The sequence below is a fragment of the Neoarius graeffei genome, chromosome 1 (assembly GCF_027579695.1).
Source record: "Neoarius graeffei isolate fNeoGra1 chromosome 1, fNeoGra1.pri, whole genome shotgun sequence".
Lineage (NCBI taxonomy): Eukaryota > Metazoa > Chordata > Actinopteri > Siluriformes > Ariidae > Neoarius > Neoarius graeffei.
The window spans coordinates 40,841,190-40,861,812 of record NC_083569.1 but is presented as its reverse complement, the minus strand read 5'-3'; the positions used below and the strand labels follow the sequence as shown (position 1 = coordinate 40,861,812).

The window sequence follows — 20,623 nt, the reverse complement described above, 5'->3', positions numbered from 1 at the left end:
TCGCTCTGCCATACAGTAGTGTATTCTTCCACGTTTTCTTGATGTTGTGTTCTAGAAACGGCACACTAAAACTTAGCTTCGAAGCCACAAAATGCAACTTTGATGGAAAAAAATATATAATAAATTGCTTACCTCTCTTCACGTCAAAAGAAAGAGGAAAGTTTCGCTTGTTTTGACACGGCGCATTATTAACACAAGAGGAAATACTCGTAATTCGCAACTAAAAAGACTGCAGCCACACTGGCAGCTTGAACATACTTTCTAGTGCGATCGTGTTGTGCTTGCGTAGAACTGGGTTGTCGCGCCCAAACCACAGGAAGTCCATACAAGGTTATAGAAACCCTAATGAGGCTGAGGTGACAATCTAGTTTTAAAAAAATGTTAGAAAAATTACAGTGGCTGCTTTTCTAATATTCTTATGCGGTTATTGAAAAAAATGTATGGTTATGACAAAGGAGGGCACCCCAGGACCCCACCCTAGCTACACCTCTGCTCACAGTCTTCCAGTCAGAGGCACTGCAGCCTCCACACCACACAGAGATGCAGCTGGTTAGAACGCTCTCTATGGTACTTTTGTAGAATGTAGTGAGGATGGGCAGGGGCAGGTGGGCTCTCTTCATCCTACGTAGGACAAGATAAGCAGCTACAGATAATGGATGGATGGATGGACAGTGTAGTGGCTGGCTGCTTTATGTCCCGGGGTTCCCTCATGCCTGTGTTACCTTCTGGCTCTCCCCTTTTAGTTATGCTGTCATAGTTAGTTTTGCCGGAGTCCCCGCTTGTACTCAGCGCAAAATGTATACTGTACCTACTTATTCAGGTGACATTGGGCATACCTAACAACCTGTGTTTTCTCTCCCCTCCCCCCCCAAAAAAAATCTGTCCCTCTGAGTTACATGTCAATCCTGGGATCGAGGTGCTGACCTCTTCTGCTCCTCAGACCTGCCTGATCCATCCTGATGCCCTATGTCTGGTCAGAGTCTCATCGCATCGATCCTGTAGAGTACGGCCCCATATGGACAGTTGAAAGTCACACTTGGAAGATGCTCTGGACTCTTACAGTAATGCTTTTATGGCTGAGGACGACAGTTGGCTTGCTAATTTTAGGACTGCAGTTGTCATGAACAGTTTTGCACTCATCAGTGAAGAGTTATAACATCAACAAAACTGACTTCATGTTAAAACTGTTGATGTTCTAGTCATGTTGTCTGTTGTTGGGAACCCAAATGAGGATGGGTTCCCTTTTGAGTCTGGTTCCTCTTGAGGTTTCTTCCTCATGTCGTCTGAGGGAGTTTTTCCTTGCCACCGTCGCCACAGGCGTGCTCATTGGGGATAGATTAGGGACAAAATTAACTCATGTTTTGGGTCATTCAGATTCTGTAAAGCTGCTTTGGGACAATGTTTAGTGTTAAAAGTGCTATAGAAATAATAAACTTGACTTGACATGGATGGTTGGATGGATGGATGAAGGACTTAACTATTCTCTTAACAAAATAGGCAAACACCCAATGGGAAATTGTGAATACTGTAGGGAATCAGTAGCGCATGTAATACTTCACTGTAAGAAATATGAACGCGAAAGAAATGAGCTTGATGCGATAGATCTCTCAGAATGCTTAATCATCACAATTTCACTTGAGCTGGTTTATTAAAGAGAGCATCAAGTCAGATGTATTGATGTCATTGATGCACATGTGACATCAAGTCACATGTGCATCAGTGAGAATGGGGATGAGAGTGTAGTGAAGATGCAAGGAGTACACGTAAAGAAAGTCGGTGAATTCAAGTACTGGGGTCAACTGTGCAGGAAAATGGGGGCTGCGATAGTGAGGTGAGAAAGAGAGTGCAGGCAGGGTGGAGCAGTTGGAGAAGGAGTTCGGGAGTCATTTGTGATAGGAAAGTCCCAGCAAAAGTGAAAGGTAAGATGTATAAGACAGTAGTGAGACCAGCTATGATGTATGAATTGGAGACCGTACCCTTAACGAAGAGACAGGAGGCAAAGTTGGAGGTGGCGGAGTTGAGGATGTTAAGGTTTGCGATGGGAGGTTGGACAGGATAAGGAACGAGCACATCAGAGGGACAGCACATGTGGAGAGCTTGGTAATTAAGCTAAGAGAGATGAGACTGAGATGGTATGGGCACATCCTGAGAAGAGATGCAGAGCATGTTGGAAGGAGAATGTTGAGGATGGAGCTGCCAGGCACACGAAAACGAGGAGAGGAGATACATGGATGTGGTGAGAGAGGACATGAAAGTGGTAGAGAAGGATGCGGAAGACAGGGAGCAATGGAGACGAAAGATCCGCTGTAGTGACCCCTGATCGGGAGCAGCCAAAAGAAGAAGAAGATGATCAAGTCAGATGTATTCTTATGTTATCACATTTCTGAAAGATTCAGAATTAGCGTCGCGGCACGGTGGTGTAGTGGTTAGCGCTGTCGCTTCACAGCAAGAAGGTCCGGGTTCGAGCCCAGCAGCCAGCGAGGGCCTTTCTGTGCGGAGTTTGCATGTTGTCCGCGTGGGTTTCCTCCGGGTGCTCCGGTTTCCCCCACAGTCCAAAGACATGCAGGTTAGGTTAACTGGTGACTCTAAATTGACCGTAGGTGTGAATGTGAGTGTGAATGGTTGTCTGTGTCTATGTGTCAGCCCTGTGATGACCTGGCGACTTGTCCAGGGTGTACCCTGCCTTTCGCCCGTAGTCAGCTGGGATAGGCTCCAGCTCGCCTGCGACCCTGTAGAACAGGATGAGATGAGATTTTATTTCTTTTTCATTTACCCTGTCCACACTAGGGATTTTGTACTGATACGAAACTACTTTTGTACCACAACACCTGTCCACACTAGCAACTATACCGGTACTGTAGCGGTATAACTGTATCGGTACGAAACCCACAAATGTATGGGTTTCATACTGATACTGTAGCGCTTCGCTGTAGTGTGGACAGATGAAGCGGCTCTGTATCGATACAAATATAATGCGCATGCGCAAAGTCACACACCTCAATCGATGTCTTCGCTGAATAAAATAGTGAAGAACGGAGATTCGTTTGTTTCTTTCTCAACTGCCTCACGCGTTTTATACGATTCAACTGAATAAATGACCACCAGAAATACAGACTGTACACTGACAACAAAAAGCGCACACACATTGTTTCATCCGCCATATTCTCGGAAGGAAGTTACTCGGTAACCACGGAAACATTTCGCGCACGCGCATTTCAACTACTGTGAAAGAAAACCGCAAACATTTCTCGCTAGTGTGGACAGATCATACATGTCAACCTATATGGAATGTCCTTATTTTATACGGATTTGATTCAATAAACGTAGTATACGGGCGTATAAATAAAGTTATACAGATTCTTTAAAAAAAACTTCAATATTTATTTAGAGCTATAATCAATTCCCACAATGATAAAAGAGCGCATAACATTTGCAAACATACTTTACACCACAGACAGCCAGTAAAGAGTCTTATGAAATCGCGCGTTATCTTGTGGTAGCAAGACTTCGTTCCACTTTTGATCATGTGCACACCGCATTGCGAGTATCCCACCAACCATGAAGTCATAGACATATAAACATAGACGCCGCCTTCTGCGTAGAATCATACGTCATCCTCGCCGCCATATTGGATGTGGCAAAGTGGAGATTCTTCACCCGTCTCTGGTATAGCGTCTAGACAGTAGCTGAGAATAAAGATGCCTCATTCATGTGCTGCGTTTAACTGTACCAACAGGTTTACCGTCCAAACGAGATCACATGGGATTACCTTTCACAGGTGAGACTGGAAAAATACTTTTCATTGTATTTGGTCATTATAACGTAATTTTACGAACAGATTTTTCTGACTTTGTGGCTAATATGAAGTCTCGCGCATAATAGCCGCTCGGTGAAACCTGTCTCCAAACAACGAAGTATTTCCTTCATAACTACGCTGATAACACTTTGTGTTTTTGTCAAACATTGGAGCTTTGTATTCATTCTGAAGGTTTATTGTTATTAATATTGAATAAAAAGTAACTGGGATATATCATTGTTAATTATCATTCAAATTTTAGGTAAATTATTTTAATTTGCATCTTATACGGATTTTATAAGGGAAATACAGATTTTGGAGGTTGGTTATACAGGTTTGATTGACCAAAGGTTGACATGTATGCATAGAAGGTAAACTGTCCACAGCGCCAGGGCAGTGTGATGGTATGTCTACTTTTAGATTGTGTTAGCTTATCAATGAACACACTCGTCACTTGACGAGTTTCACGTCTTTACGACGGATACTTAAATGTGTGTTAGGGATTATTGTTGCAGTCTAAAGGCCTCTGCATGCTCTTGCGACAAGGCTTTCGCAGATAGCTTTTCGCAGACAGTTGTAATTTATCGTTGAGCGGGGAGTAATAGGCGTGCGCGATGTTATTCACTGGCACAACGCAAGGGGGCGTGAAGTCGCTAGGAGTAGTTGGTGGGTGTGGTTAGTGGAGTGTTTATCCTCCGGTTACTTATAATGACTAGAACTTTTTTTTTTATAATGACTAGAACTGGAGTCGTATAGATGTACGTACTTCCTCACTTCCTCAATCAACCGCTCTTCGTACTGCTCCATCTTCGCTCGTGTTTTTAAAAATGGCAGTCGTGAAAACAAACCAAACCGGGAAAGTAGGGAAGCGGAAGTGCGTGTACAGCGGATGTAGAGTGGACCAATGAGAGCCCTCTTGTCTGCAAGGCTTCTGCGGTGGTCACAATTTTTGGGAGGTGCGCGCAGAGCGTCTGCGAAGGTGAGGGGGCTACGCAGACGCTATCTGCGACGACTGGGTTGTCAGCATAAATTGGCCTTAAGCAGTCATTGTAGCAGCGAGATGAGCGAGAACCGAAAGGGTCTGTGCCGTAAACCGTTATTTCTTCATGTCCAAAATGGCGGTCGCGTTTACGAAGGTCACGTGAGTGAAAAGGGTCCATCCCACTTTCGTACCGGTGTAAGTGTGAACACAGCATCTGTTTGTTCAACACGCCAGCCCAGTAGGTGGCGGTAATGCACCTTTAAGTTGGTTTGCCAACCGCCATCAAACCCTTAAAGAAGAAGAGAAGAAGAAGAAGAGTAGGAGGCGGGGTTTGTGCGAATACGGGTGGGAAAGAATGACGCTCTGATGTAGTCAAACCCATGCGATGAGGCGTAGTTGGGGAAGAATGGCTCGGTCAGTGCGAAGCTCGGCTTGACTCAGGAGCCGGAAGTGTCCTGGCGCGCGCGAGTGTGTCCGACTGGATTAACCGGAACCGTATGAGAATCCGCGAACTCGGTGTAGTTTGTGGTGGCCGCGCGCAGCCGAGGAGGAGCCCAGAGCCGGCTGAGAGAGACTCAGGACCGCCGTGACGGAGAATAACAGCTCACTGGCGACTGCTTTTCATCATAAACAATAATAAATAAGTCGCGTTAAAAAAAAAAAAATCACACAGTTAGCATTGTATTCGGTGACTAGCTGAAAGTGAACGGTTTTAAACCTTTAGCTAGCAACCGAGCTAGCCTCAGAGAGTAGCTTAACAACAACAACAAGAGGAGGAGGAGGAGCTTTGCGCTTCATCACGACGAAAATATTGCTGAATTAAACCGAAAGATTTTCTTTGAGGAGCTCGGTTTCGGTTCTGGACAGTGAGCTCGGTTCAGTTAAACCGGAGATGGAGCTCCAGCAGGGCTGAGTTTCTGACAGGAAGACTGGAGAGCGGTGTCGGAGAGCGGTCAGTGATAAAGCGAGTGGAAGTGAAACCTCTCCCACTGGGATTGTGTGTGTGTGTGTGTGTGTGTGGGTTCTCCTGGTCTCGGTTTCTAATGCGGAGGCCCTGATCAGCCCCGGCGGGCCGCCATGCTCAAGTGCATCCCTCTCTGGCGGTGTAACCGCCACGTTGAGTCGGTGGATAAGCGGCACTGCTCTCTGCACACCGTCCCTGATGAGATCTACCGCTACACCCGCAGCCTGGAGGAGCTCCTGCTCGATGCCAACCAGCTCAGAGAACTGCCCAAGGTAAGAGAAGGCTTGATCAATATCATCTCTAGGCACAGGGGTGCAGCGATATCTGACTCTCTCTGAGTATCGCCGATACCTGATACTCCCGTCCCATTCCTCACACTGAACTTGTTCACCGTGTTGGGTGGTGTAGTGGTTAGCACGGTTGCCTCACAGCAAGAAGGTTCTGGGTTCGAACCCAGCGGCCGAGTCTGCATGGGTTTCCTCCGGGTGCTCCGGTTTCCCCCACAGTCCAAAGGTTAGGTTAAAGTGCGTATCGGGGGTAAATTCAGGAGCCAGATCAATGTAAGGTGGGGTTTACATTAGAGCGGATCATCAGATGAACGTTTTTAAAAACGATTCGCGTGCACACAGCAACGCCAATACACGGATACGCTAATCACATGACTAATTCGGCACGCAAGTTGAAATGTGTCAGTGCGGCTCATCGCTTCCTCCTCAGCGGCTGCGCTCCAAATCACTCCGCCCTGAACAGCGAGTGCCCTCTGGAGGGTGCGCACGCCGGCCCTGCGCAGCTAACAGAGTGCGGGAGTGAAGCGCACGAGCAGTGATTCGGGACTGAGCCGCTGTGCGCAAGTCACTTACCACTTGCAAGTGGAAGGATGGCAAGCCTAAAGACCATCATAACTACACAATGGGCAGTATTTGCGTCAGTATTTGCAGTATTTTCATACTTTTATACTCTTTAATGAAAGGTGATACAAGGCGGAAGTCCGCGCTGTTTTTCAGCAGTCGCGTCACATGACCAATGCCAGCGAATCAGGAAGGTGGAGGTCACAGTGACGTTGTCCAATGAGACGCCAGTTAGAGCTCAGCACAGCGTATCCGCGTATTCTGAATGTTTACACAGCACCAGAGCTGACACCATCTGGATTGAATACGTGGACCCTGGCGGATTCCCGTTTCCCGGCGTTTCCAGGCGGTTTAATGTAAACGGACAGTGCATCCGCGAAGAAAACGAGACAGATACGGTCTAATGTAAACTTGGCCTTAGGCTGCTATATGTTAAAACCGGCTTCTTGTTTAAGTTTGTTTAGCTTATTTAAATGTCTAGTTTTATATTCTTTTATTTTCTGTTAGTTTTACTTCGTACTTTTATATTTTTATATTTTATAGTCCGGGCGGCACGGTGGTGTAGTGGTTAGTACTGTCGCCTCACAGCAAGAAGGTCCGGGTTCGAGCCCCGTGGCCGGCGAGGGCCTTTCTGTGCGGAGTTTGCATGTTCTCCCCGTGTTCCTCCGGGTGCTCCGGTTTCCCCCACAGTCCAAAGACATGCAGGTTAGGTTAACTGGTGACTCTAAATTGAGCGTAGGTGTGAATGTGAGTGTGAATGGTTGTCTGTGTCTATGTGTCAGCCCTGTGATGACCTGGCGACTTGTCCAGGGTGTACCCCGCCTTTCGCCCGTAGTCAGCTGGGATAGGCTCCAGCTTGCCCACGACCCTGTAGAACAGGATAAAGCGGCTACAGATGATATGAGATTTTATAGTCCATTTACTGCTCCTGGGACCGGAGTCCTAATTTCATACCATAAACATGTGAATGTGAGCTGGTATGACAATAAAGCTCCTTGAATCCTTGAATTGGTCCGCCTCTGAAAAAACTTGGCATTTGGATTTCCCGGCAAACATTGATGTGCGGAACGCCTCCTTCTGAATCCTACGCTAGCGCTGGTTTGTTTATGAGAAAACGACCTGGTGGTTTTCTGCACATTTCTTCAATGTTATCACGTAGTTATTAAAATGGTTAACAGATGTATCATAGGAGGGTGTAGCAACACCAATCTTGATGGGATTAGCACTCATCGTTTCCCACGTTGCGCTCAGGTGACAATTCCATTTTTTAAAAAAAAAAAAAAAGAGATTTTTTGGGCTTTTTTCACCTTTATTGGATAGGACAGTGTAGAGACAGGAAATGAGTGGGGGAGGGATCGGGAAATGACCTCTGGTCGGAATCGAACCCGGGTCCCCAGATTTTATGGTATGGCATCTTATCCACCTGAGCCATGATGCCCCCAACAATTCCATATTTCAATGCAAAATCGCTCGCTGCTAAACTTGGCTGTGCACTGAAACCGTGCAGAGCTCTCGCAGCCTGCTGGCGCTTCCGCAGGTGACGTCACGGATCTGGCTCCAGACTCCCTTGGGATTTTTCCAGACGCGTTTTATTTTATTTTTTTCTGCTGTAGACAGATGGCCTTGTGCAAAATTACCCTTCTGGATGAGTGTGTAAACGGACATTCTCATCTCATCTCATTATCTGTAGCCGCTTTATCCTGTTCTACAGGGTCGCAGGCAAGCTGGAGCCTATCCCAGCTGACTACGGGCGAAAAGGCGGGGTACACCCTGGACAAGTCGCCAGGTCATCACAGGGCTGACACATAGACACAGACAACCATTCACACTCTCATTCACACCTACGGTCAATTTAGAGTCACCAGTTAACCTAACCTGCATGTCTTTGGACTGTGGGGGAAACCGGAGCACCCGGAGGAAACCCACGCGGACACGGGGAGAACATGCAAACTCCGCACAGAAAGGCCCTCGCCGGCCACGGGGCTCGAACCCGGACCTTCTTGCTGTGAGGCGACAGCGCTAACCACTACACCACCGTGCCACCCATAAACGGACATTCTTTCATATAAAAAAACAAAACAAATTTGGTCCAGAAATGCACTTTAACATGGGACGGCCTTGGGCTGAGGCGCCCTTGAGCGAGGCACCCAACTCCCAACTGCTCCCCGGGTGCTGTTTGCATGGCTGCCCACTGCTCTGGGTATGTGTGTGTGCTCATTGCTCACATGCGTGTGTGTGTTCACTGCTTCAGATGGGTTAAATGCAGAGAGGAATTTCACAAGTGTGTGAGGAATAATAAAGTTGCGCTTTCTTTTTCTAATCAGAAAATCAAATTCACTACCAGTTCCTTACTTCACAAGATCGGGTCGCTGGTAGATGTGTTCGTATCGCCCTTTCTACTTTTTTTTTTTTTTTATGACCTTGAGTTTCACATTCCAAACAAAATAAATGAACCAAAAATACAAAAACAAGTCCACTTGCTGTAAAGCTAAAAAAAAAAATCCTCTTAAATTCTTTTTCTTTGGTCAGAAATATGGCGACACATCCGGCACTCATAAATAACTAGTTTTGTGGATCACATCCAGTGTTTTTTCACCTTGAGATTGTTGGGTGAAATCCCAAGAACGTGTTTCGGCTCAGCACTTTGGCTCAGTGTAGCAGCTCCCATCTCCAGAAAAACCAAAACGCGGCCCACAGCTGTTCTTGCAGTCAGACCACTTCGGTTTCTCACTGCCGTCAAACGACATGAGGTCACAAGGAAGCAGACTGAAACCACCTCGCTCAGCTGCTCTCAGACCAGTTTTGATTTTTGGTCTGTATGGCGTAATCGAATCACACCAGGGTTCGATTCAAACTGAGTCGCAAAACTTTGGCCAAGTTCTCATCGCTTTTTAGCAGTTGTCACTAAAATTGCGTGAGAAGAAACTCGAGTCGGGATGTAAATACGAGTTTGGTTGCAAGTTGATGGAAATCCGCGCAAAGAGCCGTTTCTTTCCTGCTTATCTGTCGAGCGTGTTTCTTTGGAGGAACCTGAGCGGTTGCTATATTTTGTTTGTTTGAATATTCAGCTTGAGAACGGATAAACTGCCACTGAATTATACCACTAAGCTGACAGATCAGTTGGACATGGATGGAGGATCAATACCTTAGATCTGTCTCTGTCTTTCAGTTTCCATCTCAGGGTAAGGAGAAGGAATGAGAAGACGGGATTAATCTCACGGTTGGGGGTTGTGTATGATGGAAATGTGCTTAGAGCTGCGTAACCGACTCTTCTGAAGAACCTTTTGTTAATCCACACTCCCATGTGTGGGAGAGAGATTGTGTTGCCAGTCAGCTGTAGCAGCGTCTGTCCTGAGCACACCGTGCGTTACCTGAGGCTTCTGAGGTTGGAGAGACGTGTAAGAGGGTGAATAGTGAACACCGTAGCCTCGAGTAAGCGCTAAGTGAAGGACAAGTGAAAAATTTCCAGGTCGTGTTTGAACTGGAGATGCTAGCAGTGACTCCGACAGGCTGTCTGGGAGCTGGGGGTGTGTATACTTTCTGTTGCAGATGGCAAAGGTGTGTGTCAGAAAGATGCACAACATTGTGCTCACGATGACACGGAGTCACTGATGCAGTGCAGCACTTCAGGCTGGAGCTCACACCTCTTGTCTTGTCGTAAGAGAGAAGTCTTGTTCATCTCAAAAGCTGGTGTGATAAAGTTATGCTTCGTTTGACTTACCTTGGAAGTTGGACGTTAGAACGGTAGTCCGACTGTCCGGGACAATCAAACGTTTGGTCCGGACAAGTCAAATCTGCATCTGCGTGTCTGTCGGGACAAGCTGAATATTTGTTAAATCACCATTTTTGTAGTAATTATTCAAGAGTTACATCAATACAGTTCCAACAAAATGAGTTCAATCCCCTCATGCCCCTTTTCCACCAAAGCAGTTCCAGGGCTGGTTCGGGGCCAGTGCTTAGTTTGGAACCGGGTTTTCTGTTTCCACTGATAAAGAACTGGCTCTGGGGCCAGAAAAACCGGTTCCAGGCTAGCACCAACTCTCTGCTGGGCCAGAGGAAAGAGCCGCTTACGTCAGCGGGGGGCGGAGTTGTTAAGACCAACAACAATAACAAGACCGCAAAAGGTCGCCATTTTTAAGCGCCGAGAAGCAGCAGCTGTACAAACGTGAAGTCATCCATTATTATTATTATTGCTGTTGCTGCTGCTGCTGCTTCTTCCGTGTTGTTTTTGCTTCGATATTCGTGCCAAGGTTTATGCAAACGTAGCGCCGTAACTGACGTATACAACGACGTAATGACGTGGCTTCTCTTAGCACCGCGAGGTATGGAAAAGCAAACTGGTTCTCAGCTGGCTCGCAAGTTGAATGAGTTGTGAACCAGCACCGAACCAGCCCTGGAACTGATTTGGTGGAAAAGAGGCATCAGTGATCCAGCCGTGTTATTTTTTACGAAATTCCGGGGAAACTGAGCACAGCAGGTGTGTGTGTGTGTATAAAAAGAACCATGGTGTAATTATAGATTATTCGATTTCATGGAAGTTGGAGAAATGGTGATCAAATACCTCAATAAAATAAATATCCTTGATGAATCTTCATTTCATTTGGACATTTATTCAATTTTTCTTTCATGCGGTTCACATTAACCCTCACCAATGTCGTAAAATATTTCCTTGGGAATTTTACAACAGTGCCGAACTCACTCAGTTTGTTTTCGTTCACAACATGATCGTCATCCTTATCATGTCCGTTTTCTTTCGCTTTCATTTCATCGAAAGAAAGTGAAAATGATGATCTCAACTCTTAAAACTGCACATCAGGTTATGGGTTTTAACACCGTAATGGGGCATTGGGTAGTTTTTGTTTTTTGTTAGAGTTGAAGTTTGAGTTTTATTGAAAAATTATGAGTCATTAAAGCTTTATTATTATTATTATTATTATTATTATTATTATTATTATTATTATTATTCCTGCTTTTTGATAAACTTTAACCACTTTCCTTTCACTGAACTTGTAAATGCGTAGTAATAATAAAAAGTGAAAAATCTTGCTGCTTGTCCGACTGGACAAGTGGATTAAAAGGTTAATGTCGAGCCCCGTGATGTCATTCTCAACCTTCGTGTGTTTGAGCTGCAAAGGTGGAAGATGAACCCGGACTTCTCCTTATTTGTCTTTCATCATTGACAATCTCTCTAACCAGCTAACCGACGAGTGATGGATATTTATCTCCTATTTATCACACAAATACATCTGTGTGTTGATCTAAAGCGAACACGTTGTAAATCCAGCGTAACTGATTTAAAGATAAGAAGTACTACTTTGTTTGTAGTTCATGTCATGAGCAGCAATGCTGATTTCACATCACTTGATGAACTCCGTGTTAAGGACTCGGCATGTAACGATTCACTCAAGTCACAGTTTGACTTGGCTCACGATATTGGGCTCACGGTTTGATTTTTCCATGATATTTTTTTTGGGGAAAAAAAAAATTTATTCCCCCAAATTGCAACCCTTATTTTCCTATTCTTTATCAATTTAAAAAATTCAAGTTCATAACAAGTCGGCCTTTTCTTAATAAATTTTTACCAACATTTCTGCTATTTCATTTCCTGCTTTTTTTTTCAGCAGTCTATAAAAGGAGAGCTCCAGTTTCTTGTTAAATCTATTTGTACAGTCAATCGTACAACAGTTCTTTCCCATTTGTATCTGGGTTTTTTTTGTGTTTCCGTGGTATTGGAGCTGTGTTACTTCCACCTACAGTGAAGTCACGTGCATTATCGCGTGCTCTGCTTTCTAAACAGCGCAGTTACAGCTGGGAAAAGTGAAGCGAGTACGCAGCCTGATGATAATCGCAGTTCATGTTTTGTTTCATGGATTCAAATAGTCAGTCATAAATTTGTATCGTGATTTCTTGCCACATAATGTATCGTTGCATGCCTAGTAAGGATGTCCCAAGTTCCTGAGTAGGAGTTGAGGGAGGTTTTTTTTTTTTTTTTGGTCTGAGGTTAGAAATTACTTGAGTTACGATCTTTAGTTGGATACTGCGTAAGCATTTTTAGTTAATTTGTAGAGTTTTTTAAGATCAGGACTTAGACATGCCTCCATATTGTTGATTGTACCGGTGCAACAGGAGCTCAGATTCAGGACTGGATTTGCAGTGTCGCACCAGTGTAAAGTGCGTTACCTTAAAATGTGCACACACAATGAACTCTTTTAAATAGTTAATTAACTGAGTAAGAAAAAAACTATCCCGGACACACAGTCTGCTTATCCTGGGTGCCTTGGGTGGGTGACTTGTCCACTCCTCCTCTCTGTAATCAACTTGGTGGTGTTTGTTTTTATAACACGGAACAAGTTATTGTTTCCAGATTTTGCCGGTGCTGAATGGCAGCGTCCTCAACCACACTGCAATCTGACCCCTTTTCATATGATGAAAGTGGTATCACCTTTCTTTGGAACAATCTCATCACAGTCAGATGACCCACCTTCCTCTTCAAATTCGCTCTCAGGCCTCATTTACTGGCCGTCTTCCTGGAACCCGCCACTGGATTTGTTTAGACGTGATTTGTCCGAGTGGACGTGGAGTTGGGCCACGTGCAGCCGGAGTGACTGTTGTATTCCGGCTTCACGCTCGCCCAACCTGATCATTCTGGGAAAATGGAAACAAGCTTGTTTATCGTTATCAAGGGAAAACTTGAATGCGGTATAAATGGAGATCGTTTTATCACTCAGCACGATGCACAAGGTGTAAGAGCGCCAGTTTGCAGACGATGCTACAAAGCCTGGAAAACAGCACATCAGGCCTCAGTAAACACCCCTCACTGTTTATTCTGCTCTTTATACAGCAAGTATGCTTGTCAGATTTTAATCTTAAGTGCAATTTTTGCTGTTCATACCAAGATACCGTCACTGTTTACCAGTATCGCTGGTAACACTTCGGTATCCATGCAGCATGTTAACATTACGGTATACGGAGGCAAGCTCACGCTCTGATTGTGTCCTGAGCGTGCCATATGGTGAGTCGCGGTGTGTGGTGGCTCTGCCATGTGCTGTAAGATTTGGTGCAAGCTGCTTGGGCTACAATCCACCCTTCCCCAGTTAAGTGTTAATTATGACTGGTCACATACTGACACACTTCAGAGGAAGCATGTCTGGGATTTTTGTATTTATGAAGTGTTCAGGTGCAGCATCCTTTAACGTTCGTAGAGAGCAGTCAGTGTAATGCTGGGGTGGGCAATTATTTTTTCCATGGGGCCACATGAGAAACAGAAAATTTTGTGGCGGGCCGGACCAAAAGGCTGAATTAAATTCTGCGTAATATTAATTGTATTTCTTTATATAAAGCAATAAATATCATTGTTTTTACAAGCTGGTAAGACTGGTAAGAGTCTGGAAAAAACGAGATTGCCTTACAAAAAATTTTATTTATTCAATCAAATTTCCCAAAACAATGGTTAACAAAATGTGAACGTTTGTACCTTTTTTTTTTTTTTTTCAGTCACGTTCACCCCAAAACACAGTAAAGACATCACAATATTGTCTTTCTATTCCAAATATCAAGCAAGATACATCATATTATAATAACGATGCCCACATTTGTAGTTTAATCACCTCATTTGGTGCTTTTCGCCGGAGATCAGCTCCGGCGCCTGCTGGTGACGTCACACGATGTGATTGGCTGGACCGTTTGAAGGATGACGTACAAGTTTGTGGTTGGTCTGGACAAATTACGGAAGTAGTTATCGCGGGTTTAGGTTTCGTGGGTTTTCATGTCGCGCGCATTGCGTTTTTGTTGAACACAACTTCAAAATAAAAGCAATGCACATTCAGTCAGTCAGGTCAAATTAGAAAATATGTTTATTTTGTAATTTCTCATTAACCTTATGCGGGCCGGTCAGAATGAACCAAAGGGCCGGATGCGGCCCGTGGGCCGGAAAATGCCCAGGTCTGGTGTAATGCATACCTGCACTGAGCAGCTTAATATTTACTGACCAATGAATGTGATCAAGTGTCCGTGGCTATATAGGTGGTTTATGTATTCGCTCCACCAAGGCTGTGACTGCTGGCTGTCTAACTGGTCGAAAGGTTCATCATCATCTCCCATCGTCCATCAGAGGGCAAACAAGTTTTCGCCAGTCCTTCCGGTCCTGGGTCAATTCCTCTACCTGTTCCCGCTTCTTGCCGATTCTCTTTACATCTGCCTCTAGGTCCCTTCACCAGGTGTTTCTCGATCTTCCCCTGTTTCTTTTCCCTTTTGGATTCCAAGTGAAGGCCTCTTTTGTAATGGTTGTCGCATGTTTACGAAGTGTGTGACTAGGGGTGGGCGGTTTGCACGGTATGATACCGTATGCGGTATTTTTTGGCCAACGGTAGAGAGTTTGTCTCATAGCGTGTACCGTGATAGCTCATTGCCTCCTCTAGTTGTCAGTAATGCATAGTTTGAACGCCCGCCTGGCTGCTTCGAAGAAGAAGAACAACAACAATGGCGGCGAGTAGTGAAGAGACGGCAGCAGAGGAAGAGCTCGTGAAAAAAGTCGGCGCAACATCAGTAATCTGGACATGGTTTGGATTTAAAGTGACGGATATTAAACAAGAAAATGTTATCTGCAAGATATGCCGGGCGACAGTGATCGCAAGACACGGTAACGCAAGTAATCTGTTCAACCACCTCAAGACTAACCACGCTATCGAATATGAAGAAAGCCAAAGACTGCAGCGTGATGTTACCGAAAAGAAAGGGCAGTCCTCGGGCGGGACAAAAACTACACACCACAAACAACAGTCTATCGCCCAGTCATTTACTAAAGGTTCGCCTTATGAGGAAAAGAGCCAGCGGTGGATTGACATAACCAGGTCCATTGCAGTACATTTCTGCAGAGATATGGTACCCTTTCAGACGGTGGAAAGACGAGGCTTTAAAGATATGGTGAAGACGCTTGATCAAGAAAAGAGAGGAGGAAAGCAGTGTCCTTTGCGCTATGGTTCACTTTATACTTGCCTTGAAGTGTGCTACTAATTGGCACTAAAGCTGTTTAAGAGCTTGGTTCTACATCTCAGTTGATTATTTTTGCACTTAGAAAAGTACTTTACAATTTTGTGTCTATATGAGGAATTCGAGGAGTTTATTTGAGGAACTTTACCTATTCTTAGTTTTTTAAAATATATTCTTTTTTATATGTCCTGTGTTTTCTGTTTTGCACAATAAATTTCAATATTGCTGAAAACATCCTGATTGAAAGCTTTTACTTTTTGCTATGGTAACCACTAAGAAACTGTTCTGTTGTAATTTATATACAAAACTACAATACGGTGATGTATACCGTCAGTGGCTCAAATTATACCGTGATATACATTTTTGGCCATACCGCCCACCCCTATGTGCGACCAATCCACCTCCAGCATCTTGGAGGATCTCTTTTTGTATTTGGCTCTGGTCGGTCCTCTCCCACAATTCCTTGTTGCTGATGGTGTTCGAAGGATTCGTCTGAGGCAGGTGTTGATGAAGGCCTGGAGTTTTCTCATGGTGGTAACAGTATTTCTCCAGGTCTCTGCGCCGTACATCAGGACTGGTTTTACAGTGGTATTAAACATTTCTAATCTTGGTGTTGGTGGTCAGGTCTGTGGATTTCCAAACGCTTTTCAGCTGTTGGAAAGCTGTCCTTGCCTTGCCGATACGGGATTTTACGTGGGCCCCTTTTTGTCCACGGTACCACCAAGGTATGTGAAGCTTTCGACTTCTTCGAGTGCTTCCCCTTCCAGCCTGATAGGAGTGGTGTTGTCTGTATTAACCTTGAGGATCTTGCTTTTCCCCTTGTGATTGTTGAGGCCTTGGCATGCGGAGTTCTTAGCCACCGTGTTGGTCTTATCCTGCATCTGCTGTTGAGTGTGGGAGATGAGGGCAAAGTCAAGCTCGTCTAACTGTTTTCCGGGGGTCCACTGGATGCCCTTTTCCGCGACAGATGTCCTCATGACCCAGTCCATGGCTATCAGGAACAAGAATGTCGATAGCAAGTAGGGATGTTAACCGATGACCGTTCGACCGATGGTTGACTGAATCAACGTCAACCAGTTAATTATTTTTTTTGGTTGTCGGTTAAAAAAAATCAATCGTTTTGAAGCTGTCGATTTTGGAGCGGAGAACCTGGAATTCTGTGTTGTAAACGCTTTGGGCATGCCATGCGGTGTAAGGACAATAGCTGCCAAATCAGAAACACCCATTCAGTCATGTCCCGCCCTCCCGCCCCAGTTGAAGACAGCTGCCACTTGGCGAAAGAAAAGTCTCAGTGTTGGATTACATTTTACTACGATGTTAACCAGGTACGGAACATCAAGGAAATTCTTGACTATCAAAGAAACAAGAGCACGGCGCATGAATGAAGTCGATGGTTGATTAGTCTGGTGAATATTAATGTCAACGTAATAATAATACACAAGATCTGAACTAAAACTGGTTACTCCACTGATGTTACTTAGCATCAGACAGTTGCTATATTAGCTTAGCGGCTAATCAGCTCAGCTCCAGCTATCCCATTCCCAATGGCTGTGCACAATTAGCAGCCGTGTAACCGTAATATCAGTACACTGTAAAAAATGTCCGTAGAATTAACAGTGAATTTATGTAAAATCATGACACAAAAAAAACTGTAAATACAAAAGCAATGAAGCAGTGTGTAATTTACATCAATATACTGTAAAACTCCTAACCAAATACCACTGTTAATTTAACAGTAAGAATATGTTGAATTGATCATATTTTTTTGTAGAATTTACAAATTGTTGTAGTTTAAACACAGACAAACTGTAATACTAAAACAGAATGTGATAGTTAAAATTACATCATTGCCCTGTTAAAAAAATGTCAGTAGAGGCTCTCCGGCACATTTCGTAAAACTCTAAATCAAATAAAATATCTGTCTAGTAGATCATTGCTTGTAACCATCATTTTGGAGCCACAAAAACCAACAGTCGAGAACACTCGCAATTCATTCCTAGATGCTTTTTTATTGTACAATGAATATCCGTAAAATTAAGTCATGTATTGATTATTGTACACTGAATACCTGTAAAATTTACATTTAGTTATCATTAATTGTGCATGGAATCCCAGTGAAATGTACAAGTTATTCTGTAATGTTGTTTGCATTTCACTGTATTTTTAACAGGATTATTCTGGCAACCACAGCTGTCAGTATTTTTCCGTAAAAATAACGGATATTTTTTTTTACAGTGTAGCTGGAAAACAATTGCAGTATGAGGTCTCTGTGGCTCACTTCGAAGAAAAGTGCCTAGTCCGTAGCAGCATGCAAGATCAACACACAGCCTACTGCAGTTAACTGTAAACACCAGGGGCCGCATCGCTAAAACGTCCCATCTTCAATGAAAAGTTAAGCTGGGACAAGTGTATGATGGGATTGTTTTCAATAGGCTACTCAATGCAAGCAGCGGTAGTGACTGAGCTAAAGCTTGCCGCTTAGAAAACGACGGCAGTTTATTGAGCATGTTCACGTTGATATTTTTAATGCCAAGTTGCAACTTAAAAGTGCGTGCCCCTTGCTGACACGGCCGTTTGTCCTCCGCTCCAATACAAACCCCTCGACATCAGTGCTGCGTTCGACTAAATGTTTCGCGCTGTAGAAAAGGTAATGTGAGTGGAGGGCAGCGACTGGGACTGAATGTGCGGATGCTCGCGGTTAGATTTAGAATAGATTCTAATAATTCCAATTCTAGAATTTTATACTCGTAGGTTAACCGACTTTAACCGGCTAATGAGGCTCGGTGGTCGGTCAAGATTTTTTTTTTTTTTTTAGTTTTCGCCATCCCTAATAGCAAGCATCCCTGCCTCACGCCTGTCCGTACTTGGAAAGCATCAGTGAGTTGTTGGCCATGTACCACCCTGCAGGTCATCCCATCGTAGGAGTTCTTGACGATGTTTGCGATCTTTGCCGGTATCCCATAATGTCTCGGTAGTTTCCAAAGGGTTTTCCTGTCCACACTGTTGAATGCTTTTTTCATAGTCAATAAAGTTGATGTATAGTCGAGAGGTTGGGTTGAATTAATTGGTGTGTGTGCATGCGTGTAAGTGCAAGACCGAGAAGAAGGCTGCCCGGTTGATCAGTCTGAACAGATGGAGGTTTAGTCGTTCTTGCTGGGTTTAATGATGTTCACCCTGGTGCTCAGCGACACCCACACAGAGCCTTATGTTTATCAGGCACCTGGAACGAGACTCTCTTTCGAAGGAGGTGGAGTTTCTAGTTTTGTTTATTAGGCTGCTTGGAGAAGTCCTTTTCAAAGTCAAATCTGGAACCTTACTGGAGTTCTGTAAATGAATATTCAATTGAAATCTGTGATCTGGAACGACACCCAGGTATCACAGAGATCAAGGATGGACAAACGATAAATGATACGTCAGCTCGGCAACCAGCAAAGCGGACACCAGTGTCCGTGTTTACGTTGCCTGTTGTTAACACGGTAAAGTACGGCGAGTTAGTTCATGAGTGATGTTCAGTCGTACTGATCATCATGTAGCACGTCGTGTTTTGCGTCTTCCGTCAAAAAAGTTGTCGGCGAACGCTTTGGCTGAGCTCACATTCGAGTGTGGCGAGTGTCTTATTTTCTCACGCTCTGTTTAACCATGAAGTGACTGCATGTTCTGCTTGCAGGAGAGTTGTGTAACAGGTTTGCTTGTTTACTTTAGTGACGGATCCACCCCGAGTGAAGAGCGAACGAAAATACGGGCGCTTGAAGAACCGATAGCGTTGCGGGTGCACGTTTCTGTTCTCATCACACCCCGTTTTTGAACTGGGTTTGTCCTGAGTGTGTTTAAGTGTTGCTAATTATTTCCATGAACCCAATGAAGGAGTAATTATACAACAAGGAACGTGAGGGAGTGCGCATATTTTTGTTTCGAGGAGCAGGCAGGTCTTTAATTCGTGTACTGTAAAGGAAGTGGAAAAAGTACAACAAACACTGGAATGCTTTCTGAACTTAAATGTTAAAAAAAAAAATCTAGATGCTGTTTTTTTTTTTTTAAATATTAATTGCTGTTTATGGTCGCCATATTGAAAGCGTTCTTATCTTTTACCATAGAAATGGGAGACGTTTATAATCGCCCCTCAGCAGGAGGGAGTAATGTGGAGGAAATGGGTTTAATGGTGTGAATATCGAATCCTGCTCTTGCAACTGTTCAGGCTCTGTCATTTTGGCAACCAGCAGCTGAAGAGGAAATCCCTCTCACACCCTCCTGCTTTCAGTCACTGCGATCTTTCTTCTCATTATGCAAGCCTTAATTTGCGCTTTCTCTGCACATGTCCTTTTTGTGAGAGCTGCTACTACCCCCGGACTATGCACAATGGACGCGCCCTGCACATCCACAGCCTCTCGTACACATGAAAAGCTCCAGGAAAAGCAAGCCAGCTCATGTTAATCATTTACATGCTATCACTCGCACATAGTGTAAGTAAACAGCCCTGCTTCTCTCCTCTCTGTGCACATTTAAGGAAAAGGGAGGCTCTTCGACATAATCTCAGGCTTTTGAAAGGCTCCTGAGATTCGATCAGATCTTGTGACAGGTTGCAGTTAATATAACGTGGCACGGCTGGTTGCAAATCCACCAGAGGTGGACCAAATATCCAACTTCATTACTTTGACCTAAGTACAGATCCCGCGAGTCAAATGTGACTCCGATACAAGTGCAAATTGTCCAGTCAAATTTTTACTCAAGTTAAAGTACTGAAGTACTTGCTTTTAAAAATACTTAAGTATTAGAAGTACATTTTCTGTCAATGCGTTGTTGTATCATTGCCACAACGCTTACAAAACCTAACGCCTCTGAAGCGACCAACTGGATTTACTGACTGACTAGTAGGAACCTGTAGAATAAACACCTGGTAGAATGTTACAGAATGAAACACAACTCAACTGAAAAAGAGCCACCGTCTTTTTTTTTTTTTTTAAATTGTAACACTTCTCCCCACCCCCACAAAGCAGCAAGGTAGTGTTCTGACCCAGCTGTGGCACTCGGTGCTTTTATATGCACAT

General features: G+C 44.3%; 1 protein-coding gene across 15 annotated transcripts in view; it reads left to right on the top strand.

The window, feature by feature from the left end:
* The first annotated feature begins 5,114 nt into the window (after positions 1-5,114).
* The window catches only part of scrib (scribble planar cell polarity protein), a 269,195-nt gene continuing 253,686 nt past the window's right edge, over positions 5,115-20,623 (top strand). For all 15 annotated transcript variants that reach the window (XM_060931865.1, XM_060931789.1, XM_060931763.1 and 12 more), the window contains exon 1: positions 5,115-6,014. In XM_060931865.1, the coding sequence (XP_060787848.1) occupies positions 5,856-6,014 (159 nt within the window). In that variant the 5' untranslated portion in view covers positions 5,115-5,855. The remainder of the gene's footprint in view (positions 6,015-20,623) is intronic.